The sequence below is a fragment of the Gossypium hirsutum genome, chromosome A09 (genome assembly GCF_007990345.1).
Source record: "Gossypium hirsutum isolate 1008001.06 chromosome A09, Gossypium_hirsutum_v2.1, whole genome shotgun sequence".
Taxonomy (NCBI): Eukaryota; Viridiplantae; Streptophyta; class Magnoliopsida; order Malvales; family Malvaceae; genus Gossypium; species Gossypium hirsutum.
Genome location: NC_053432.1, coordinates 54,443,909 through 54,470,954, shown reverse-complemented (window position 1 = coordinate 54,470,954; position 27,046 = coordinate 54,443,909). Strand labels below are relative to the sequence as shown.

General features: G+C 33.6%; 1 protein-coding gene across 1 annotated transcript; it reads left to right on the top strand.

The window, feature by feature from the left end:
* The first annotated feature begins 24,102 nt into the window (after positions 1 to 24,102).
* On the top strand, positions 24,103 to 24,420 carry LOC107904767 (uncharacterized protein At4g14450, chloroplastic). Its single transcript, XM_041076159.1, has one exon. The coding sequence runs from the start codon at positions 24,103 to 24,105 to the stop codon at positions 24,418 to 24,420; it is 318 nt and encodes a 105-aa protein (XP_040932093.1).
* The last annotated feature ends 2,626 nt before the right edge of the window (positions 24,421 to 27,046 follow it).

Below are 27,046 nucleotides of genomic sequence, written 5' to 3'. Positions count from 1 at the left end.
TACACGTAGTAGCCTGCACTTAGTACTACACACGTGACCTCACAATAGCTCATTGGTATCGTTTCTATTCCGAAGGTTCAACCGAGAAATTCCTAACTTTTCAACATTTTACTAAATTGTCCGTAATCAATTTAAATTCATAATTTACATCAAATAATCAATTGATAGGCAGCCGCATTTCATATGATATCAAAATATATTAACATAAAAAGAATCGATAGATTATTTATATACAAACTTACTTGAAGTGTCGATCTCACTATCCATAGTACCAATTGTCCATTCATAGTATAATAAGACACAACTCAAATAGAAAATCAGCTTTTAAGAATTTACATAACATAAATCACATATTTCATATATCATTTGTCATGTATCATCGTTTTCTTGCACTTCATGTAACATTCTTTCATGTCATATTTCCACATCATAAACACCATTCCATCAACTTTTCCAATATATTAAATCATACAATATATGCAATAATAGTAAGAAATATAATTCAAACATAACATTGAATTATTATTATCATACGAACTTACCTCGATACAAAATATTAGCAATCGGGCCTATTCCTTGTAAACTTTGTTTTTCCCTCGATCACGACTTGAATCTCGTTTCACTTGATCTATAATACCAAATTAATTTATTTAATACATACATTCATCAAAACAGCCTTTAATACGAACTTTGGAAAAATTACCATTTTGCCCCTAAACTTTTGCATAATTACACTTTTGCTCCTAGGCTCAGGAATTAAACTTCATCCCTTATTCTTATGTTTTATGACGTGCTAATCATTTTTCCCTTCTACGAAAACATCAAATTCTCACTCTAACATGCACTTATGACCATTAGGTATTTTTACCGATTAAGCCCTTTTACTCGTTTTCACTTAAAACCGAGTAGCACAAGTTGCCTAACATAATTTAAAACCTTATATTCTATCATAAAACACCAAAATACACAAATTTCACCTATGGGTATTTTTCCAAATACAAACCCTAGGTTGAATTATTGCTAGCATAAGCTTAATCAAGTTACTAGGATTCCAAAAACGTAAAGAACTTAAAAACGGGGCTAGAACGGACTTACTATTGAGCTTGGAAAGCTTGAAAACCCTAGTCATGGCTTCCCCCATGCTAATTTCGGCCTCCATATGGAGAAGATGACCATTTTGTGTTAATTTTCCCATTTTATTTCATTTAATATGCAAATGACCAAAATGCCCTTACTACTAAACTTTCAAAAAAATTCCATCCATGTCCAATTTTTGTCCAAAAACTTCAAAATGGTCTAATTGCCATTTAAGGAGCTTTGATGTAAAAACTCATAAGAATTAAACACTTCTAACATGTAAAACTCAACTTTTGCACTTTTTACAATTTAGTCTTTTTGACCAAATTAAATGCCCAAACGTTGAAATTTTTGAAAGAAACTTTCAAGAAATCATTCCGTGAAATCGTAGAACATAAAAATATAATAAAAATAAATTTTCCTCGTCGAATTTGTGGCCCTGAAACCACTGTTCTGACTAAGCCCAAAATCAGGATGTTACATTTCTCCCCCCTTTTAGGGATTTTCGTCCCCGAAAATCTTACCAAAAAAAGTGGTTTTGATTTTTCAATTGGATTCCTCAATCCTATAATCGATGTTAAAGAACTTTCACTCAGGCTAAACTTTTACTACCTCTCTCTTTAAATTTTACAAACAAAAGTCGTAAGTGGTATTCACTTTACAATACTTTTTCTGAAACTTAATCTCTACTAAAAAGCTTATGTACTCAAAAGTCCAATCCATACCATTATGTTACATATACAATCGCACCAGAATCTTTTCGGATTCAAATAGCAAAACTATTCAATTCATCTCGGCCTCATATTCTTTATAATTTCACACAGTCCAATTTTTTGTCAATTCAACCCTCAGTTACTTTTTATTTCAAGCCTCTTCTGGCTTTCCAAAGAAATCATGATATGAAACTCGGATCCCAATCCGATTAGTGGAGATTAAAATTCCATGATATCTAACATTCATAAAGACATGAAATCCTATAAATCTAGTGAGTAGACATTTGGGTATACCAACATAATTTGCATATCTCATAACGTTTAACAAAACTACATATTACTTTCCTCTTTCAAGGACAGGAATGACTCAGACAAGAAAATCCATATTAACCTTTTCTATTTCCATTCTAACGCCCAGACGGCAAAAATAATTCTGATGATTCTTGCTATACCACTAAATGTAATGACCCCGTACCCGAAACCATCGCCGGAGTCAAGCACGAAGTGTTACTAAACTTAATTCATCAATTAAACAACTTAAACAACTTATTACCAACCATGCATTGCAACCAAGCATATGCACATCACCATTATCAAACATAACATAAATAGCTAGATTTATAAGTCAGAATCATTAGCTCACTAAAGACCAATATATTTGGCCAAATGATAATAACACATGTTATAAAATTAGGTCCCAATACATGCCACTCACTTGATAAATATAGCATATGTGTTTATACTGTCAAGGTGTTGGCTTGATAGTGTGATGCTGCCTCCGATGGTCTCCAACCCTGAGCTAACTTGACAACACTAAAAGAAATGGAAAGGACGGGGGTAGGATTTATGCTTAGTAAGCTCACATGAAATAATAATAAGCAATTTACTAACATGCTTCCCACAATAAAACTAACTCATTTGTACATTTACACATGTTCTGGTTAAGCTATTTTCTTGAGTAATAGTCACTAAATCATTTATATTTAGAGTTACGGAACTTTAAATTAAGATCCGTAAATTTTCCCAAAAAATAGACTCATTTTTATTTCAACCATAAAATTTTCAGAATTTTTAGTCCAGCCAATAAGTACAGTTTATTATTCAAAATCTCCCCTGTTTAGCTATTTAACAGCTTCTACCTTTCTTCACTAAAATTTATTTATCTCATAGTAAAAAACTCAGATGATGTTATCGTTTGTTTTAATTAAAAGTAGACTCATCCAAGATTCCAGGCATATAAATTATACCCCAAAATTATTTTTCTATAATATTTAACAATTTTTCCAAGTCAAAACATGGGATCTCAAATTCATTTAGACATTGTCTCACAAGAATTCAAATATCACATAATATGGAATTCTTTTGCTTCCCCTGTTTCTTTATGTGAAAATAGACTCAATAAAATTTAATTATATATTTTATTTGAAATTTTATTCAACTTACACAATTTTTGGTAAATTTTCAAATTCATACACTGTTGCTGTCCAACACTGTTTTACTACTAAAGTTCACTTTTGCACAATTTCACTTAATCCCTTCCATTTTACCGAGGTTCGCTCAAATATCGAGCATATTGCTCATAAATTCAAATAAACATATACTTGCACTTGTTCATCACATAATCACTTTCACATTTATTTTCACTTAATCAATTTCCCGTTGAACTCATCGGAATAATAACAGATACACAATTGCCTACACATTTTCTCATTTCCACACTTGTAGCTGAAGCTATCTGGTACGCATAGTAGCCTGCACTTAGTACTACACATGCGACCAATTATCCGGTACACGTAGTAGCCTGCACTTAGTACTACACACGTGACCTAACCACCTGATACACGTAGTAGCCTGCACTTAGTACTACACACGTGACCTCACAATAGCTCATTGGTATCGTTTCTATTCCGAAGGTTCAACCGGGAAATTCCTTACTTTTCAACATTTTACTAAATTGTCTGTAATCAATTTAAATTCATAATTTACATCAAATAATTATTTGATAGGCAGCCACATTTCATATGATATCAAAATATACTAACATAAAATGAATCGATAAATTATTTATATACGAACTTACTCGAAGTGTCGATCTCACTATCCATAGTACCAATTGTCCATTCATAGTATAATAAGACACAACTCAAATAGAAAATCAGCTTTTAAGAATTTACATAACATAAATCACATATTTCATATATCATTTGTCATGTATCATCATTTTCTTGCACTTCATGTAACATTCTTTCATGTCATATTTCCACATCATAAACACCATTCCATCAACTTTTCCAATATATTAAATCATAAAATATATGAAATAATAGTAAGAAATATAATTCAAACATAACATTGCATTATTATTATCATACGAACTTACCTCGATACAAAATATTAGCAATCGGGCCTATTCCTTGTAAACTTTGTTTTTCCCTCCATCACGACTTGAATCTCATTTCTCTTGATCTATAATACCAAATTAATTTATTTAATACATACATTCATCAAAACAGCCTTTAATACGAACTTTGGAAAAATTACCATTTTGCCCCTAAACTTTTGCATAATTACACTTTTGCCTCTAGGCTCAGGAATTAAACTTCATCCCTTATTCTTATGTTTTATGACATGCTGATCATTTTTCCCTTCTATGATAACATCAAATTCTCACTCTAACATGCACTTATTACTATTAGGTATTTTTACTAATTAAGCCCTTTTACTCGTTTTCACTTAAAACCGAGTAGCACAAGTTGTCTAACATAATTGAAAACCTCATATTCTATCATAAAACACCAAAATACACAAATTTCACCTATGGGTATTTTTCCAAATACGAACCCTAGGTTGAATTATTTTTAGCATAAGCTTAATCAAGTTACCGGGATTCTAAAAACGTAAAGAACTTGAAAAACGGGGCTAGAACGGACTTACTATTGAGCTTGGAAAGCTTGAAAACCCTAGCCATGGCTTCCCCCATGCTAATTTCGGCCTCCATATGGAGAAGATGACCATTTTGTGTTAATTTTCCCATTTTATTTCATTTAATATACAAATGACCAAAATGCCCTTACTACTAAACTTTCAAAAAAATTCCATCCATGTCCAATTTTTGTCCACAAACTTCAAAATGGTCTAATTACCATTTAATGACCTTTTATTTTAAAACTCATAACAATTAAACACTTCTAACATGTAAAACTCAACTTTTGCACTTTTTACAATTTAGTCCTTTTGACCAAATTGAGTGCCCAAATATCGAAATTTTTGAACGAAATTTTCACGAAATCATTCCATGAAATCATAGACCATAAAAATATAATAAAAATAAAGTTTTCCTCGTCGAATTTGTGGTCCTGAAACCACTGTTCCGACTAAGCCCAAAATCAGGATGTTACATCTAAACATGTTAGACTACTTGTAACTGATTCTGATTTATGACCGTACATGTGACTTCATGGAAAATCTGATATGGTCTGTTGAGGTTTGAAAAGTTTGTTTGCAAAATATGGACTTCCATATTTACTGATTCTGTTATTGAGAGATAGCATGACTTACATACTCATTACTTTGATTCTGCATAAGCATGCCATGATACATTACATGGGACTTGGGTTGATGTAAAGGAAGAAGTTTCTGGTAGTTTAATGATCTGCATTATCTAGTGGTTTATCCATACTTTTGTTCCGGTAGTTCGACTATACTATAGTAGATTCACCACATGTATTCAATCTGGCAGTTTTAACTGAAAAATACTAGTGGCACTATATACAGTTATCTGTTGGTGTGATCTAGCTGGACGAGTTCTAGGGAAATCTATTTTGGTGTATGGCGGAGTTGGGTAGGATGTTTTTTGATAAATCTACATTCTGATCTATTTGAAAATTTTCTCATCTGCATAAACATACGTGCCCTGTTTTGCTCTATTTCATTCTATTCGGTTCAGCATTGCTCTGCTCTTCTGCGTTCCATTCTGTTCTATTCTACTCTATTCATTTATGTTCTATTTGAAATATATTGTTCTGCTATTTTTTTTACTTTGACCTATTGTACTACCTTCGTTGTAATCTATGTGATATTTTAAATCTTTTTCTACTGGTTATACAACTATTATCAAATGCTTGCGTTACTACGATTTATATATTATGTTCTGTTTATTTGTATTTGAGTTTGGTTATATGCAGTGCTTGGTGACTCACCCTTTTGTCTTACTTTTATCTGTCGGGAAGACATCTGATTTAGGATCGGACGACAAGCAAATATTAGCTCATTGATTGTCCAAATTCAAACTGAAGATAAGTGGTATTGTAAAGAATGTTTACATTGCGAGAAGGATAACTTACTTCAGTAGATAGTCTAAATGAGTCTCTAATCTCATAAAAGAATCAAAGTAAGCATTTGATTCAAATACTAAGAAGGATTATTATGTCGTCTACAATTCCAATTAGGGAGATGGCTATTCTTGGCTACCACAGTAGTTGACTCCACGAGTAGAAAAATATATTTATTCATTGGTAGAATGATACATTGGACTAGACCCAAGATGAATTAATTATGAATCCGTTTGTGAATTAATTCACTTGTGACATTCATGGTGTGATTTACTTAAATCCTGAGTTAGTCACTGACCATGCGTATGCAACTTATGTGCTTTGATATAAGTGGAGGCTTATGCCTTAAGGATGATCGAACCCATAGCCACTATGTTGGGTACATGACTTGTGTACGGCATGGCTTTACTAGCAACAGTGGAATTCATAGCTCAATTAAAGGGTTAATGATATCCTCTTATTAGCATTGTGTAGATTGATAAATATGGAATGTAGCCACGGGTTGCTTGTTCTTGAACAAGCAATTTATCACAGTCATTTGTTGATGTGACCATTTTAATCATTAAGAAGACACGATGGTGAAAATGAGATAAAATAGGATTATATTGAGTAACCCGATTTAACTCAAAAGAATCAAGGATATCATATGAGGGTAACACACACATGACGAGGTCATTGGACAAAGCAGATGGATGAATTGCTTTTGTAAAAAGTATACAATAAGGAGTTTTCAATCATGGTACTTCTTGTGGACTGATTTCATGATTAAGTAATTATGAATTATTAGAACGATACTTCTGGACATAATTCCAATCATTAGAGCCTAGTTGTATATGTCCGATTGGTCCCTCCGCTAGCTAAAAACAAAGGCTTGATTAGACTGCATTTGAATTAGAAGAAAATTTTACAACTTTGGGAATAATTTAATTAAGTCGATTTATTTGATGTGGAATTAAATTAAGTGGTTGTGAGAATTGTTCGACTAGAGAATTTGATTAAATAATTTTCTTAAAAAATTAATTTGGAAAATTTAAGTGATTTATGGAAAAATTAATTTTGATCATGTCAAATTAAATTAATAAAATCAATTAAAATTAATATGATATTTTTGGAAGTTAATTTTCAAGTCAGAAATTTGTCCCAATGGGTAATTGAACTTGAAAATTGGACCTGAGATCGTAAATTTGGCCCGGAAGCCTAAAATCAAGACCAAGACCCAAAAATCGGTCGAACCAGGCCCGATATGAGAAACCAGGCCGACGGTCTAACCGGTGGCTAGACCGGACCGATCGGGTCATCTTTGACCTTGACCGAACAATAGCAGCCAAACCGGTTCGAGGTGTCGTCAGGGTGTCGCACCTGCATCATCTAACACGGCGGTGTCGGTTGTTGTGATGACAGCGTCCCGATGGCCAACAATGATTGGTCGTTGATGGTTGAGCAGTGGAAGAGTTATATTCCTATTGGGACTTTACCAGAGAATTTGATTTCAGATTAATTATTCTAAAAATATTATTACTTTAATAGTTTAATAATAAATTAAATTTAATACTTATCTTAATAGCATTTTATTAATTTAATACTAAAGTGATTATTTTAATATTAAATTTAATTTAATGTTTATCTTGTAGGTAACCATTCTATTATTTTAATAAGATTTAATATTAAATTTAATCTAATATTTATCTTTATAAATATTATATTAATTTATGATTAAAGTGATTAAGTTTAATCATAGTTGAACTATCTAAACTCTCCCTATATAAAGAAAGTCTTGGATCATTATTTACACACACTTGAATTCAAGAGAAAGTTGTAGAGAGAAAATTCTTTAGAGAGATTATTCTAGAAATTTTCTATAGATATTTTTCTAATTTACAACTCGACCCAAAAGTTTAGAGATATTGCAAAATTACCCCACTGGTAATTTTTGTGAAAAATTTTCTAATCCGAAGTGAGCCCACACTCGGCAGACGTGAGCTTGAGGATAACGAAGAAGATTACTCGATTCAAGCGCTCATCCTAGACGAATTGAGAAAGGTACAATTTTGATTAAGTGTTTATTAATTTAGATATCAGAATCAAGATCTTGTTTTGAAAAAAATTAAAACTCTGGTTTTTCCCTAAATTTATTTTTCGCTATGTTTTCCAAACTCGTCTTTTCAACAATTGTTATCAGAGCCAGGTTGTGTTCTATCTATAAGTATAAACAGATAATCAAAATAAATTTATATTCTTCTTGAATGATTTGACTACGTAGAAAGTGTCATTCTTTAGATCTTATGCATGTTTTGAGTTATATATGAGAATTGATGCGATATTATATATTTTTATATAATTGTTTTTTACCGAGGTTGTGGTTCTTAAGAAATAGATCGTAGACTATCATCTTTGCATAAGGCTATTTTTTTTAGAATTCATAGAATTTTTGTGAGCTGAAAATGAATGTAGGACTTAAATGTAATTTTTCCAAAAGAAATCTATGACGAGTAAAAGATACGATGGTGGTTGAAGACCCAAGGAATGCCTTGTGGTGAAAATTTATCTAATTTTATTTTTCCATTTATTTTCTAGAAATAGAACCATGGAAACCTTGGCTGGTAATTTTATTTTAATTACCTATCTCATTATATATTTGTTTTATATTTGTTTATAATATTATGTAATGTTATAATTGTGAGATATATATAATAGATGAACTACAGTTGACTGATTAAAAATAAGAAGTGTGGTAATGAGAAAATATATCAGTTGTATTGTTCCATTCACTTTTTTAGATTATTCGATAACTGTGAGAAGTATGGTAATGAGAAAATACATTTCTAGGATTGGCTCTGGCTAGGAAAGGCTTGGTTTTTAAGTGATAAAATTTGACTACCCTCCATTTATTGGGACCCTCCAAAATTATTTGTTTTAAGATTGATTGATTCTTATGAATGGATATTATAAAATTGCCATAGCATGCCATGCATATATTGGAAGCATGTCATTTAGATTAGGTAAGAATGCCACTAAGACTATTGTATGATCATTCTTGAAATTTAGGATAAAAAAAAACCCTTGCATGTTTTAAAATATTGAGTGAGAGAAGGTCCTTGAAGAAGACCTACGACCTCCATTGATGGTCCCTAAGTGATAGCATGATAAAGTTTCAAGCTGATTCCTACCCTGGCCGTACCCCAAGGTAAACTTTGTCATGTGGGTTCATTAGATGAAACTCCCTTTTAAGGATAACTAGCCATACATGACTTTCAGAGAGATTATCCCAAGATGACTCACAAATGAAAGCATGTTCATGATGGTTGTTAAGTCAATGGTTACATACTCAAGATCATCTATTATTAAATAGTTTCCCAAGAAACAATATTTAAGCGAGAGATGATGGCCAAACATTAAACGGGTGTTAGTTCATGTGGAATCTTGAGAATTAAGATTCACGAACTAATTAGATGTAATCCATGTTCTTGCTAGTTAATCATGAGACCTCTAGGACCCCTAAGGCAACATGGTTGATGGGTGTGAGAATGATCATAGCAACAAATTTTTTTTTCAAGGCTTTAATACAAGACACATGCATCATATTGCATTCTTGATATGTTGCTGAAATGAAAAATATTTGATTAATACAAAGATAGTAATTAGTGAATCTTTATTTTTTTTAGTTCAAATATGTCTCCTACTCCTTTTATTAGAATCTTATTGAGAATAAATTAAATAGGGATAACTTTCGAGAATAGAAACAGAACTTGCTAATAGTTCTCAACTGTGAGAAACAAAAATTTGTTCTTGACATCAAATGCCCTTCTGAAGCTCAGTCCAAAGCTAGAAATAACTGGAGAGATTTCAACTCAATTGCTCGATGTTATATGTTAGCGAGCATGAGTAATGTGTTACAAAAGCAACACGAGAATTTTTGTACTGCCAAAGAGATCATGACAAATTTAGAGGATTTTCTTGGAAGCCAAGTTGCATTGGCTTTACAATCTGCTATTACAAATTTGATGAATTCTCAACAGAAAATTGACACTCCGATCGAAGAACATATGCTTAAGCTTATGGGATTATTTGTGGAAGCGGAGGACAATGGGGTTGAGCTAGACGTGGACACGCAAAGAGTTTGCTCGTTTTAGGACCGCTTACAACTTAGGGAACAAGACGCTTACCTTGACTCAGCTCATAAAAGAATTACAATCCTATGAGTTGATGCTAAATGGTGGTAAGCCAATTCAGGAGAAACTTGAGGCAAACTTAGTTATGGACCCCTCATCCTCTAAAGGGAAACAAAAAGCTAAGGGAAAGAAGAAACAAACTAAATCTTCAGCTCCACCTCGTGTGGATAGGAAAAAGGCTAAGAAGTCAAAAGATCCTAAAAATATCAAATGTTTCTTCTACAACAGGAAAGAGCATTTCAAATAAAACTACAAGGAGTATTTGGAATACCTAGCCAAAAAAGGCAAAGGTATGAAACTCTTTGTGGTTGAAGCTTGTTTAGTGGAAGAATCAATTAACAACTGGATTATTGATTCTGGAGCCACTAACCATGTATGTGTTTCTTTATAGGGGTTCAGCGAAATGAGAAATCTGTATGACAGGAGCCTGTCGTTGCATACCAAAAATGGGAGCTATGTTTTAGCCGAAGCAGTGGGAGAAGTTATTTTACACTTCGATAATTTTAGAAAGATTGTTTTAAAGAACGTGTTTTATGTACCTCATTTTAAGAGGAATTTAATTTTTGTAGCATGTTTAATTTATGACGATTATACCTTGACATTCAATAAAGGGATTGCTATTAACAGAAATTGTTCTTTTAATCTGTAATGGATGGATGGAAAATAATCTCTACTTTATCAAACCAAATAACTATTCGTTGTTTCAAACAGAAATAGTGAATAAAAAGCTTAAAACTTCTCACTCTAATGAGGGATACTTATGGCACTTAAGACTTGGTCATATTAACTAAGAAAGAATCACTAGACTCGTGAAAGATGATCCCTTAAGTATGCTTAAGGAAGTTAGTCTTCCACAATGTGAATCTTGCATGGAAGGTAAAATAACTAAGAGGTCTTTTAATGTAAAAGGTATAGGGCAAACCAACCTTTAGAACTTTTGCACAGTGATGTATGTAGTTCAATAAGCATCAATGCCCGAGGAAATTACAATTATTACGTGACTTTTACCGACGACTATTCTCGATATGGATATATGTATCTAATGCACCGCAAAAGCGAAACCTTTGATAAATTTTGAGAGTTTTGTGTGGAAGTGGAAAAGCAATTAGGTTTATCCATAAATAATCTTCGATCTAACTGAGATGGGAATATTTATCTAATGAGTTCTTAGGGTACCTCATAGAGAATAAAATTTTATCCCAATTAGCTGTGTTGGGCACTCTACAGCAGAATGGCATAACTGAGAGAAGGAATAGAACCTTACTTGACATGGTTCATTCAATGTTAAGCTATTCACAACTTCTTGCTTCCTTCTACAGATATGCAATACAAACAACTTGCTATATTCTGAATGATATGTCAACCAAGTCTTCTTGTATCACACCTTATGAACTGTGGCATTGACAGTAACCTGCTCTAAATCACTTTAGAATATGGGGTTGTCCAGCAAACATTATGGATAAGGATGCAAAGAAGTTGGATGCATGGATAGAATTATACATGTTTGTAGGATATCCAAAAGGAACAAAAGGAGGATTATTCTACAATTTGAAAGATAATATGATTAAAGCTTCTACTCGCGCTACTTTCTTTGAGGAAAACTACATGGATAACTTTAAGCCTCGAAGTAAACTGGTACTCAAGAAACATTCGAGAGTGGTAGAATAATCACTATGTTTAATTCTTTAGAAAATTGTAGAAAGACCTATAAACGATCAACAGCATAGGGGAATCCATCGTAGTGGGAGAGTTTCTAAGAAATTTGACTTCTTTATCTATGATGGTAGTATTTATAATACAGAAGCCAATCACAAGGATGATGTTCCACTCACTTACGAGGAGGCTATGTAGGACTTTGATTCCAAGCTCTAGAAATAGGCCATGGATGCCGAGATGGATTCTATGAAATCTAATACGGTGTGGGAACTTGTAGGCTTACCGATTGGGGTTAAACCTATGGGTGTACGTGGATCTACAAGAAGAAGAGAAATGCAGAAGGGAAAGTGGAAACACACAATTCTAGACTTGAAGGGCAAGGCTACAGACAGAAAGAATCCATCGATTACGACGAGACCTTTTCTTTGGTAGTCATGCTTAAGTCTATCAACATACTCTTATCCATTACCGCTGCTCTTGATTACGAGATTTGGAAAATAGATTTCAAGGAAGCTTTCTTGAATAGCTATCTTAATGAGACCATTTACATGGCTCAACCCACTGGTTATATTGTCAACGAAAATGAGCAGAAAGTTTGCAAACTGCTAAGATCTATTTATAAACTTAAGCAAGCATCCTATTCATTAAATAAAATATTTGATCAAACAATCAAGACTTTTGGATTTGAGCAAAACGCTGATGAACTTTCTGTTTATAAGCATATAAAGGAAAAAAAGATGGTTTTCCTCATTTTGCATGTCGATGATATTCTTCTTATCATAAATGATGTAGGAGAATTATCATCAGTTAAAATGTGGTTAGCTCAACAGTTTAGCATGAAAGACTTGGGTAAAGCTAGTTATATTATTGGAATTCGAATATTTAAGGATCAAAAGAATAAAACAATAGCACTATCTCAAGCTTCATACATTGATAAAGTTCTAGAACATTTTACAATGACCGATGCAAAGTCAGGCATTTAGGCGACTACTTCAAGTTTTCTTCTTCCTTTAGATGATAGTCCTGAGACAGCAGAAGAACAAGAGTATATGAGTAAGGTTCCATATGCTTCGGCGGTTGGAATCCTTATGTTTACAATGCTTTGCACACATCCAGATATTGTTTCATAGTAGGAATGGTTAATCGATATCAGGTGAATCCAGGTCTCAAGCATTAGCAAGCTATAAAGCATATACTAAGGTATCTTAAAAGAACTAGGAATTATATGCTTGTGTCAGACGCGCCTAAATTTAAAAATCGTGAAACACGGGCAAAAATTAGGGCACATGGGTGTGCCCCACGGCCGTGTGCCTCAAAATCTATATAAACCCCTTACTATTCATCATCTCCCTCCCCAAAAATCCCTAACCCTAGCCGCTGCAACTCTACATGCCCTACCTGCCACGCCCATGCGCCGCCTACAACACTGTTTCCGACGACCCAAGCTTCTCCCTTTTGCGTTTGTTTACTCTTTTCTCTCTATTTTCTTTAAATATTTTGCCTATTTCATGATTTCTCTTATCCATTTGACTATCTTAAGTGAATATTCATAGTAGAATAATAATACTCATGCTTGTCATTAAAGAATATTGCTAGTTTTCATACTACATTCATCCATTTTTCTCGTTTCCATAGATTTTATGCTTACCCACATGCATTCATACATTAGATATTCCGTCGTATTATTCTCATAGTCCTATTTTAATAACTTGATATATTTGCTTTAGTTGTTTTAGTTTTGTTCTCTTCATCTAATACGCGAGTCTCATGAAATATTCCTAAATAGTTTTGTGTTTCCATGCTATTTTTTGGGCATATTGGTTGAAATTTGACTTTTCAATGTAGGTATACAATGTCATCCTCACGTGGTAAGAAAATCGCTATCCCCGCCTCGAAGAAAAGGAAAGGAGCAGCGTCATCCTCGGGTCCTACCGTGGAGATTAGGCACCCTTTCCTCAAGTTCCTCTTGGGACCCCAGGAAGAGCTATTTCAGATATTACGCGCCCGACCCCTAGGTGTAGGCCGCTGCATTGACTGGGCCACACTTGAACAAATTCAGATGGCTGATGCAGTCCGAGCCCTTCTAAGTATTGAACCATGGGGGCTCTTATTTGAGATCATCGAGCCAACATACCTAGAGCTCTCGATGAAACTATGCTCGACCTTCCATCTCCAAGTCGTCATGACAAACTTCAACGATCCTGAAATGGTCCAATTCTACCTTGGTGGTCTAGTGCACCAGTTGAGCATACCCGAGTTCGGGATTACACTAGGGCTGTACACGGAGGAGTTCATGGATGACAATGAACTTGACACCCTCCACCGCCACATCGACTACTCCTCCTCAAAATGCTGGAAGGACCTCGTCCCTGCCTCAGCCACCTATGATCTTGGCCGCTCTAAGGCATCGGCCCTCGCCCCATCCCTGCGATACCTACACGCCATTTTGGCCCACACTCTGACTGGATGACGAGAGACCACCAGTGTAGTCACCACCCACGACGCCTATTTCTTATGGAGCATGGTGAACGAGCACGTCCTTGACCTTGCCTACTTCATCGCCCTCGCCATTCGCCATCAGACTGAGTGACATAAGAGAGGGGTCATCTCTATCGAGCCCTATGTGGCTCGATTGGCATTACACTTTGGGCTCCTCAACACAGGAGCACAATTATCCTCCCTCAATCTCATTGGCCAAATGTCCCCATAGGGCATCTCGAGCATGCTAAGTATGAGGATGATCGAGAAACGATGTGGCACCTACCCTCTTCAGTACTTCCTCGTCTAGTCCACCGAGAAGGAGGACCCAGAGGACATTACTGATGATGTCCTTCCACGTCATGAGGACCCACCGTCTCAGCCACCACCCATCCATCGTCTAATTCATAAGGCGGCTTAATACTCTGACATCTCTGAGCGCCTTACTCGATTTGAGCAGCAGTGTTTTCAGCGTTTTGATCACATTGATGCTACACTTCATCAGATTTGTCAGCACCTTCACATCTTATCGCCACCACCACCTTGCGAACCATCCGGTGATGACGATGTTTAAAAACTTTTTATTTATTATTTTTATTTTCACTTTTATCTTTATTTATCTTATTTAAGTACTTTTTATTTCATTTTTCTTTATTATCATTTTAATTTTTTTTTATAATTTTTATTGAATAATTTATAGTTTCAGCTATTTCATTACGAGTAATTATGCTTCTTTATATTTCCTAAAAAGTTCCTGATTCTATCATAGTTATAAAGAGCTCCAAAGCTCATCATCGCATAGGAACTAAAAACTCCACTGGCAAAGGTTCTCCATGACTGCCATGTCCTGCTCGACCACGACCAGAGCTACCATCAGATATAATATTCTTTTGGCGCAGGATTTATGGACTAATGAACCTCTACCACCACTGAAGTATCCTCCTCCACTCTTATCATTGCCTTGGCCAATTATTCTCCATAACTCCAAATCAAGGAGTTCATTCATCATTCAGGAAGTTTCACTTCTCTCCCAATCTTATGATTATTTATCTATATTTTTCAATATATCTATCTTTGTACATTGAGGGCAATGTACATCTTAAGTGTGGGGGGCCTTTTATATCATCATTAGAAATCCCTAAATTTTGTCTTATTCTCAAGTGAATCACTCATATAACTATTAGAATGAATTTTAATTAATTTATGATTTTTATTGATATGTCTTGAATTAAAACATAGGCATTTATGCATTGATTTTTTAAACTTTAAGACATTAGGGAATCAAACATGATAAGTTGATTTTTGAAGAATTATAAACTTTTAGGTTGTTTCCCTAAGTTTAGGTATTATCGTGATTTGAAATTCACAAGTTTAAACATCAAAAAGCCATAATTTTTGTGAGATCTTGAGCCTTTAGAGCATATTTTATTTCTTTCATGCTCACTTTTATTAAGAGTGCGTCAGTATTGATTTGTTATTCTAGAACTTTCTTGATTATGCATGTCAAGACCCCACCATTTGATTTGATATGCCAAGATGATAAAGGAACTTAGGTTTAACCTACTCGCTCCACAAAAGCCTACCTTCATAATTGACCCTTAGTGAACCCCTTTGAGCCTAACAAGCCATTAATTGATTTACCCTCAATATTAACCCATAACCCATTATTGTTGAAATCCCCTAATTTGATCCATATTTTTGTCGAGATTTGGTTTGAACTAATTGCTTAGCTATGTTTTGCTCTTCTATGTATTTGACTTGTTCTTAAAAAAATGTTTCAACACATATTAGTAGTAATTTGTCATTTTTGAGCTTGAGTGTTAATTCCATATTCTGAGAAGAAGCTCACTTCTATTCAACTGATGACTGGTTATTTTTCTAGCTAGGTAATTTTTAATTCAATCTCGATTCTGACCTTTTCTTTCAACTTGTGAACACACCCCCTAACCAAAGCCACATTACAACCCTCTAAAAGACCTTTTTGATTGATGTATTAGCTCAATTTATAGTGGTGGAGATTTGATTTTTAAGCAAGCCTATGGCAATAGCTTTTCATATTGACTAATGAGTGCTTTAATTGATGTCCTTAAACACCTTGAGTGATTTGAGTGAATCTTTAGTGAGGATGTTAAACTCTGTGATATTTTGATCAAAGGTAATCACTTAGATAAGGGAAGCCACCTATGTTTTCGTGATAAAATACTCAACTTGGAATGTTTGAAACTTTGATATACTTGTAGTTGAATTTTCAATGTATGAATACTTATAGATTATTTTGAGATATTATTGATAGGGATTATAAATTGAGAAGACTTTATTTTGATTGTGAGTTGAGGATTTTGCTTGAGTACAAGCAAACACTCAAGTGTGGGGGTATTTGATAAACCATAAGTTATACATATTTTTATCCAATACTTAGCACATTTATGGATGGTTTCTCCTTAGATTTGGTGAATTCAATGCTCCTAATCCTTTAATTTCATGTTTTATACTAAGGTGAGCATAAGAGAGTACAAAGAGTGAGAAACGGGTCGAAAACGAAGAAAATGGACCCACATGGGAAATCAACACGGCCTGGACTTCCTCACACGGACGTGTCACACGGCCGTGTCTATTTGGCAGGATCGAAGCACGACTTACATGGGTAGACTACACGCTCATGCCTATTCAACAGCCTTGACCACGGGCTGGAGTAATCGCACACGGGCGTGTCACATGGGCGTGTCCCTACCGAGCCCAAGCATAGCCCTATTCGGAAAAAGGTCACTTTTGAGGGCTCTTAGGCATTCTAAAGCCTATTTAAACACCGGATGAGGCACTTAGAATAGGGACATAGAGTAGGAGGCAAGGAATTACTCAAGGGAAGTTGATTGATCCATCTCAGAAGCCGGATTCATCATCAAGACTAAAGATCTCCCTTCAATTTCCCTTCAGGGGTTTTGGGTTTTCTTTATGTTTTGTATTCATTATTCTTCTGAGATGTTTTCTTCTATAATTATGAACTAAACCCCTTAAATACCTAAGGGGAATGAAACCTACGACAGATCTTGTTATTATTATTATCTGAATTGTGTGATAAATATTTGACTTGCTCTTAATTCTTGTTTTAATATTTCAAGATATTGGTTCGAGTTAATGCTCTTATTCAGAGGAGGAATAGACCCTGTCTAAGAGTAAATTTGTCATAATTAAACGAATTTGATTGCACGCCCAGAGATAGGGTGATAAGATTTTACCGGATTAGGGTGAAACCTAATAAGGGGATCCGTAGATCGAGTTAATGCAACACTAGGTGTTAATTAGAAAGAGATTTCAATTAATCAACCTAGGGTTAGACGTTAGTAGTCTCGAGAGAGATAATAAAATAACTTATGGATTTCTACGGATCAAGTCAAATAAATAAATCGTCTAATTCAGAGTCAAATAACAAGTGAAGTCTAGGAGGATTTTTCCTTGGGTATTGTCTTAATCAATCTAATTTTCCCAAAAGCTTTTCCCCAATTTCTCTCTGTGCACTCTTAGTTTAGTTAATTAATTTAGATAAACAAATCCCTTAATTTTTAGGCTAGATAATAAAAAGAAAGTAATTACTAGTACTCTTGGTTCCTTTGGGTTCGACAATCCGGTCTTGCTAAAGCTATACTACTGTTCGATAGGTACACTTGCCTTCATCGTGATAATAGTTAGTTTCAAGAACACTTAATTATAAATTTTTAAAACCTGTCGCGAATATCACGTATTAGATATCCTCTCATTGGCATTGTGTGGATTGATAAATATGGAACGTAACCATGGTTTGCTTGTTCTATAATGAGCAATTTATCACAGTTATTTGTTGATAGTGATCATGTTAATTATTAGGAAGACAATGGTGAAAATAAGATAAAATAGGATTGTATTGAGTGAACGAATTTAACTCAAAGGAATCAAGGATATCATATAAGGGTAACACATACATGAGGAGGTCATTGGACAAAATAGTTGGATGAATTGCTTTAGTAAATAGTATACAATAAGGAGTTTTCAATCATGATACTTCTTGTAGATTGACTTCATGATTAAGGAATTGCGAACTATCGGAACAATGCTTCTAGACGTAATTGCAATCATTAGAGCCTAATTGTATATGTTAGATTGGTCTCTCTGCTAGCTCAACAAATGCTCGACAAGGCTGCATTTGAATCAGAAGAAAATTCTACAAATTTGGGAATAATTTCATTGATTCGATTTATTCGATGTGGAATTAAATTAGATGTTCATGAGAATTGTTCAATTAGAAAATTTTCTTGAAAAATTAATTTGGAAAATCTAAGTGATTTTTGGAATAATTAATTTTGATCAAGTAAATTTGAATTAATCAAATCAGTTAAAATTAATATAATATTTTTGGAAATTAATTTTTAAGTCAAACAATTGGTCCAATGGGTAATTGAACTTGAAAATTGGACCTGTGATCGTAAATTGGGTCTGAGAGCCCAAAATCGACACCAAGACTCGAAAACTAGTTGAATCGGGCTCGCCATGTGAAACTGGGTTAACGGTCCAATTGGTGACTAGATCGGATCGATCGGGTCATCATTGACCCGAACCAAACCGGCAACAGCCAAACCAGCTTAGGGTGCCATAAGGGTGTCACACGTGCATCACTAGACACGACGGTGCCGGTGGCTGTGACGATGGCATCCTAGTGGCCGACAGTAGTTGGTCGTCGGTAGTTGAGTAGTGGAAGTGCTATATTCCTATTAGAACTCTACCAGAGAATTTGATTTCAAATTAGTTATTTCAAAAATAATATTATTTTAATAGTTTAATGTTAAATTTAATTTAATACTTATCTTAATAGTATTTTATTAATTTAATATTAAAGTGATTATCTTAATGTTTATAAACATTTTATTATTTTAATAAGGTTTAATATTAAATTTAATCTAATATTTATCTTGATAAATATTATATTAATTTAATATTAAAGTGATTAATTTTAATCATAGTTGAACTCTCTAAACTTTCTATATATAAAGAGAGTCTTGTGTCATTATTTACACATACTTGAATTCAAGAGAAAGTTGTAGAGGGAAAATTCTCAGAAGAGATTATTTCAGAAAATTTCTAAAGATATTTTTCTGATTTACAACTTGACCCAAAAGTTTAGAGAAATTCCAAAATTACCTTACTGGTAATTTTTGTAAAAAATTTTCTGATTCAAAGCGAGCCCACACTCAGCAGACGTGAACTTGAGTATAACAGAGAAGACTACTCGGTCGAAGCACTCATCTTAGATGAATCGAAAAGGTACAATTTTGATTAAGTGTTTATTACTTTAGATATCACAATGAAAAACTTGCTTTGGAAAATTTTTTAAAACTCTAGATTTCCCTAAATTTATTTTCCACTGTATTTTCCAAATCCATTTTTCAAACATGCGATCCTTAAGGCTACCATGTCCTTCAATAGCGGCTAAGATTCCAGATCCCTTGTCAGATATAACACATATGTCTGGTTGCATGCAAATGTGACGGAGAAATAGACTAAAGAAAAAATATCAATCAACTACCTTTTCGGAGGGAGTTATTGCAAACATTATCGGCAAAATACTCCAATTACCATCCTAGGCACCGACCGTCAATAATCAGTGATCATACGTCCCGTATAGCCAAGTGTTGTCAATTCAATCTAGTACTTGACACCATTCCTACAAATCATTGTACGACCTGTCCCAGCCATGATGCAACCTATCCATAGCCTTTTGTTTTGAGACTCATGCCTTACAGTACGATGGCGTGTAATCGTTTTGGCTATGAATGTTGGCAGTCAACACCGAGATAGGAATCTTGGGACTCACTTTCACCATAGGTAGAATTATGTCAAATATCATGTCAAAAACTGGCCTCGGATGATCCTGACTTACACCTTCAATGTACAAGTTAAAGTTATGTTATTGGAAAAAATGAAGACCCCTATTAAGTCACAATGTGTCAGAAAATTGAGTGATCGCATCGCGCACCTGGTGTAACACAAGTATGTGGACTGGCATGCTTCTTTATCATCCACAAATCCATTTTCTTCCAAAAAGTTTCAATGATTTTCCATTTGAACCTCTCGTCACGTATTGCGCTCTTTCCCTTAAATTTCTCCAAACAAGATTTTCTAATGTGATAGTTCACGCCATTCTTAAAGTTGTACCACTTTAGTGTAGGAAGAAAAGTATCTTTGTCAGGATACTTCATGCCAACTTCCAATACCTAGACATTTAACGATGAGCTTACATGGTCAGGTGTTCTATACGAAAGCTATTGGAATTTTAAACCACCCAATGTTGGTCATCTAGGGCGGAGGTTCCTGAATCGTAGATTTAGATCCAGAGCATTTTCAAAATCTTGATTGTCAAAACTGCAAGGTTTTGGCTCAATTGGAACATGCTCTGGTTTAGAAAAAACTGCTACTGCTGAACTATCTTGATCGAGCTACAAAATTGGATGGAGGTCTGATTTTGATTTGTCAACAACATCCGCTGCCCTTTCTTCCTTCGTCGTATCTTCTTCCTCAGCTACATCTTCATTATCATCTTCAACCAAAGAGTTCGATGTACCGTCGTCGAACTTGATCAAAGGGAAAAAGTTATTAGTTCTTTTATACCCTATGTGCCCAACAAAACTGCACTGGATTGCCAACCGGTGTGAGTTGATGGCTACCCGGAATAAATGCTTCTGCCCTAAGACATCGAACCACCGAAGTTGAAATCGAATGCACTAATTAAATGTCATGCCCGGGTGTTAGGTTCGAGTTATGCTCATACCCCAACTAATAGTGGTCATCGAAGTTCAAATCGCTGCCTGAAATCGAAGAATATCTTCCCATTGATGATTTGGGGACATCGTAATAGGAGCTTTGTAACAAACTAGTAAACCTACCGTACAACCGTGTAGTAGGACTTTCTGCTTCTACTTCGATTCCTGCATTAGCCACAACAATGATCGAAGATGGACTAGCTCCATCAACCTTGAAAAACTCGATATATAGTTTTATTATAATATTTTCGCTTGAGCAATGTGATGATATGATCACCTCCAGCTCGCTCTCACATTTCACATCAAATAGCTCATACATAAAAGGGTCAACTGATGCCAGATATCTTCATTGCAAGCTTAAAATTCTTCTTTGACTCGAAACCCTAACTTTTCTCCTGATTCTAGTCTAATTGAACGGTATGGTTGAAAGCCAGTTCCACGGACTGGGCTCTTTCAAATACAACCCCAACGTTTGTACTGCAAATTTGATCATCATAGTAAATGACGGATTTCACTCGTCGACTCATTTCAATTTAAAATGATTTAGATATTTAGAACAAAAAAATCTTCAGATGGTTATCCAAAGAAATGCAGACGATACTCGCAGTGCAACTCTTCAATATTTTATATGAATTTGTTGTATGCCTAATTTCTAAATAGTTCGGTAGTTTAATAGCAAAAAAAAAAATAAGAGAAGGAAGGCGTGCTTCAAAATACGTTACAAAAGACGTGCTTTCATCGAATAATAATAATGAAACACTCTTCTATTCTAAAAAATGCACCTCAAACATCATTTAATTTCATTTGACATGTGTTTCAAAGGATATTCAATGCTTCAAAATGTGTTTTAAATCTTACCCAGTATTCTTAGGGTTAGGGAACTTTTGGCAGACTTTTGGTGGAAATGATAAGAAAGGTCGTCTAGCTCGGCAAGTTATCCTGCTAACGAGGCGTACTTTCCATTAAATACAAGTAAATCAAGTCTAGCTAGTTGCAGTTTCCTACCATGTCAATAGGAAAGTTGCCCAGCTAGACGAGCTATCTTACCATTTCCACCAAAAGTGCCTTAACCCCGGGAATCCTAGGTTAGATTTAAAGCATGTTTCACAGATATTCGATGAAAACGTCTTTCCTGCAATGCGTTTTCAGCCACGAGGTTTTTTTCCTTTACAATCTCACCCCTACCACATTCCTATAGAAGGTGGCTTCTCCCTCCATACTCCATCATCCCTAAATTTATCATCTCTCCTAGCCTCCATCTTTCCACTTTACAATATTTCTCTCTCTCTCAATTTTCTTTCCCACTTCAGTGTTAAAAAATTTTGTCACTAATAAAATTTCTTGTTTGAGGTATTCTTGAGTCATCGGTGATGCGATATCACTCCGAGACACACATTTATGCGATATCCTATCGAGATGGGACCATTACCTCAAAAACCTATCCTATGGAAGTCGGGTTCCTGGGTGATTTTTCTTTATACAGTCACAGGTAGAAGTCTATGTAAAGGTCTCGGTCAATGTTTTTATGAAGTCATTGATCAGAGTATAACAGGGGAGCAAGTTGACAGTCGTTTTACGGGCACGAGCTCAAAATTTTTGGATACCCGAAGATGTTTCCTTATAAATATCATATAGAAGTTTAAGGGCATAATCATAGGGAAAATTGTGGGGCTTCCCACTATAATCGGGGGAATTTTTTTTCTATTTTCCACGCGGTCAGTATCTTTAACCTTCCTTCTTATATGAAGGCCTACACTTCCATAGACATAGGAGGACTTTTAGGCAGGCAGTGGTTGTTACGATGCAATAAAGGTGATGCTCCTTTCAAGGTGACAATGGTTGTCATTATTAGACAACCCATTAATAACTACAATTGTTGTCACGCTAACCCAAGTTTGACCTCTACTATGTCAGAACATCCACTCTCCACTTGAGAACCCTCTTGCGTCCACCTTGGTGTCAACCTTCGAATAAGAATGAATGGTTAAAGATACCAGCGACTTCGAAATAGAGAAAAAAATTACGTTGATTGCACTGGAAAGCCCTTTGTTTTTCCTTATTATTATGGCCTCAATCTTATGTATAATATATATATATAAGGCATCATTTGCGGGCATCCAAAAAGCTTGAACTCGTGTCTGCATAACAACTGTTAACTGGCCCCCAGTTATACTTGAACTTGTAACAGCATCGCAACTGTCAACTGGGACCTCCAGTTAGACATTGACCCATGATCATATCAAACACTGCCACCCCAAAACTTGACTTCCATAGGATAGATTTTTGAGGTAATGGTCTTATCTAGGTATGACATATGAAATGTATGTGTTCTAAGATGCATTATCGCATCCCCGACCCCTCAAATCTACCTATAAACTTTCACGATTTCATTTTTAAAACCCTAATTCCTAATCTAAATAAAACCTTAACCCTAAAAAAAGCCCAAAGAGAGTGTGTGTGTTGAACACACTTTTCTGCCAATCAGTCTATTTCCCTAAATTTCAAAAAAAAAAAGACCTAATATGCGAATTAAAAACAAAAAATTTAGCTTTTTTTTCATCCACAACCATAAAAATCTAAATTTAAATATAAAAGAAAGTAAATATTTGATCCGTTAGTATGTTACAATCTCTAATAATAAACAAAAACTATTGAGTTAGGCAAAAGAATTTTCATTTAATACAACCAAAAATACCGAACCATAAAACAGTAAATTTCAGTCAAAAAGACGAACAAAAGGGAAAAAAATTCAACAAATTGCCAAAAAGTTCTTAGAAAGCAAACAAATTACCCCCTTTCACGTGCGCATCACGTGGTCCATTTTTATATATAATCTTCCTACGCATTACTAACTAGCCATCAATTCCCATCTTTGTAAACCTTCCATTCAATGTTGAGTTCACCAAGTAAATTGTCCGCCGTCGTCGACGCCGATCGGCGCCAACCAAATCAACTTCAACGGCATGCTCCATCGTCCATTCAGATTAATCAGGTTTTGACAAGGAACGTTGCTATTCCTTTATTATCGCCACTAGTTTCTTCGCCTCCCTCGTTTGATCAAAGGATGACTGAGAAAAGGAAAGAGCCACCGCGTCAGGAGCAGAAGGCGGCGGACCCTAAGAAGCTTGTTTTTAAGATATGGCAGCATCCTACGGTGCCGCTTTATTATGAGCCATCGCCTTTATTACCATCTTTTGTGCCGGCTTAGATAAGCAAATGAAGGTAAAACAAAAAGTAGTTACATCTAACGGTTAACATATTATTTTTATTTATTTGAACGATACAATTACCATTGCACCAAGAACACGGATTATTTTTATTTAGTACTTTATATATTTATTTGATTTATTATATATATACTTTTTGAGATAATCTCACATTTGATATTTTACTTTCATAAAATACTTAATGTGATACTTAAATTATTAATTTGTGTTTTATCATATATAGTATCTAATGTTAGCACTGTTAGTGAATTATTAAACCAGACAATGATATTTTGATACATAAAATATAATATAACATTGAAAAGCTAAATAAAAATTAAAATTAAAAAATAAATAACTAAACATATGGTTAATAAAAAAATAAATGCTAAACTTACATAAGTAAAAACACTATCAATCGAATTGATTATCTTTAAAGAGGTTTTTTGAAGGGTGAGCATTCGACCGAATTGAATGAAAAAATTTCGAGTTAGTCGCTTTAATATTCTTATTTTATCATCTCAACTCAATTTGAAATATTGTTTCAAATTAAGTTGAATGAAATGAAATCCAATTTGAGTCAAATAAAATTATTCGAGTTAAATTTAAAAATTAAATTGGCCCTATTGAGTTCTTGTTGGCAATATAATTAAATTCTGAGTTAAATAATATGAATACCATATATATTTGGAAACTCTTTCAAAACAAAATAAAATAAAATAAAACAAGATAATTAATATGATAAACTTGGTTTATGATTTACTTTTTTAATGTCTTAAATTGATCATGCTAGAATTTTAGAAAAAAAAAACTATAATTTAGCATTTTTAAGATTTATTAATAATTTTGAAGTTTTTTAAATTTATATATTTATAAAATTTTGGGGAAATATAAATATTTTGAATTTTAGAGATAATTTTGAATTTTATTAATTTTTTAGAGGAATAAATTTGCACATTTGTAAAACTGTCAATGACTCAAGGAGTTTTCTTACCAATTTTTTATTTGAATTATTCAAGTTGTAAAATTCACTTAAATCAAACTCGAAAAACCAGTTACTTATTCGAGTAGACTCAAGAAATTGAAAAATTGATTTGATTAACTCGAAATTTAAGAAAATCAATTTTTTTTCAAATCAAATCGCTTTTTTTCTCACTCCCTAAGCTTCCCATTTGAAATAATATGTTGAAATTGATTTTTAAATAATATTTTTTTATCATCCATGAAAGTAAGGTACTCCATGTAAGTTTAGGTTGCGTTTGTTTCACTGAAAACAACTTCTAGAAAATGATTGCTGGAACAATGGATTCATTTTCCAGAAAAATAGATATTTTTTGGTGTTTCGATGTTTTAACATAAAATGTCTTCTATCGTTTGATAAATTTTCCTGAAATCTTTTTTTTTTAATTATTAGTAGTGAAATAAACACAACATAAATATATTTGTTACAAAATATTATAGTACAATTTTTTTTTTACAATCAAAATTAATTTTATAATAAAATATTATTTTATAATAATTAATATCATATATAAACTTAATAATAAATATTGCATAATTAAATCTTAATTTAAATTACATATATTACATATAAGGTAGTTGATATTAATTAACACATTAGATTTGGGAGGGATAAATGAAGCTAAGCATGATTTAAATAAATACTTATATTTATATAATTAAAATATTCATATTTTATACAATGTTAAAATATGTCATAAGTCCTTAAATTCTTTGTAAATTTGGAATTTAGTCACTATACTTTTATTTTCTAAAATTTAGTACTGCTATTAAAATTATTTTTTTAAATTCATATTCATTACGTCTGTCTTGTTTGTAGTTGCATGAATACCAAATGAGCTTTTATTAATTTAAAAATGTCATGCAACAAATTTAACAAAAAAAAATTAATATTGTTAACAATTGGATCTGAATTTTGAAATCTGAAAAGTAGATGGACTAAATTCTTAGAAATAAAAGTGCATGAACTAAGTTCTAAATTTGTGAAGAGTACATGGACTTATGGCATATTTTAACCTTTATAGAATAAAACATTTATTATTAGTATATTTATAATTGTTATGAATATCTTATTAAGTAGATGTCCATCAAAATAAAAATAAGTTTTGATGTACTTTAAATTCTAATAGTAATTATAAGTAGATCTCTATTTCATTTATACTTATTATGCCTATAAATAGAGACGTTGAAGAAGCTTTGTAAAGATCCCAATTGATCAATAAAAATACTCTCTCTTTGCTCTCTCATTTTCTTTGTTCTTTATTCTCTGTCTTTTATTTATAACACGTTATCAGCACGATTCTCTTTTAATTATCTTAGTTGTAGATTAAATCAGCGGCAATTTTTGCGAACAATTAAGCGTCATCTATAATACCAAAATTCAACCTCCAACCACTAAAATTACTCTTATTTTTCTATTTCGTTGGCTTATTTGCTTCTTCAAATGGCTATTTATTGCTACTGGTTGTTATTCAAATTGATCGCTTAATTTCCTAATTCTCTATTACTTGTTGTCTTTCTTATGTTGTTGTTTGTTGCAGGAAGTTTTTATATATTTAGTGTTTTATATCTAGATTAATTTTTAATTAAGTTAAATTAATTTGAGAT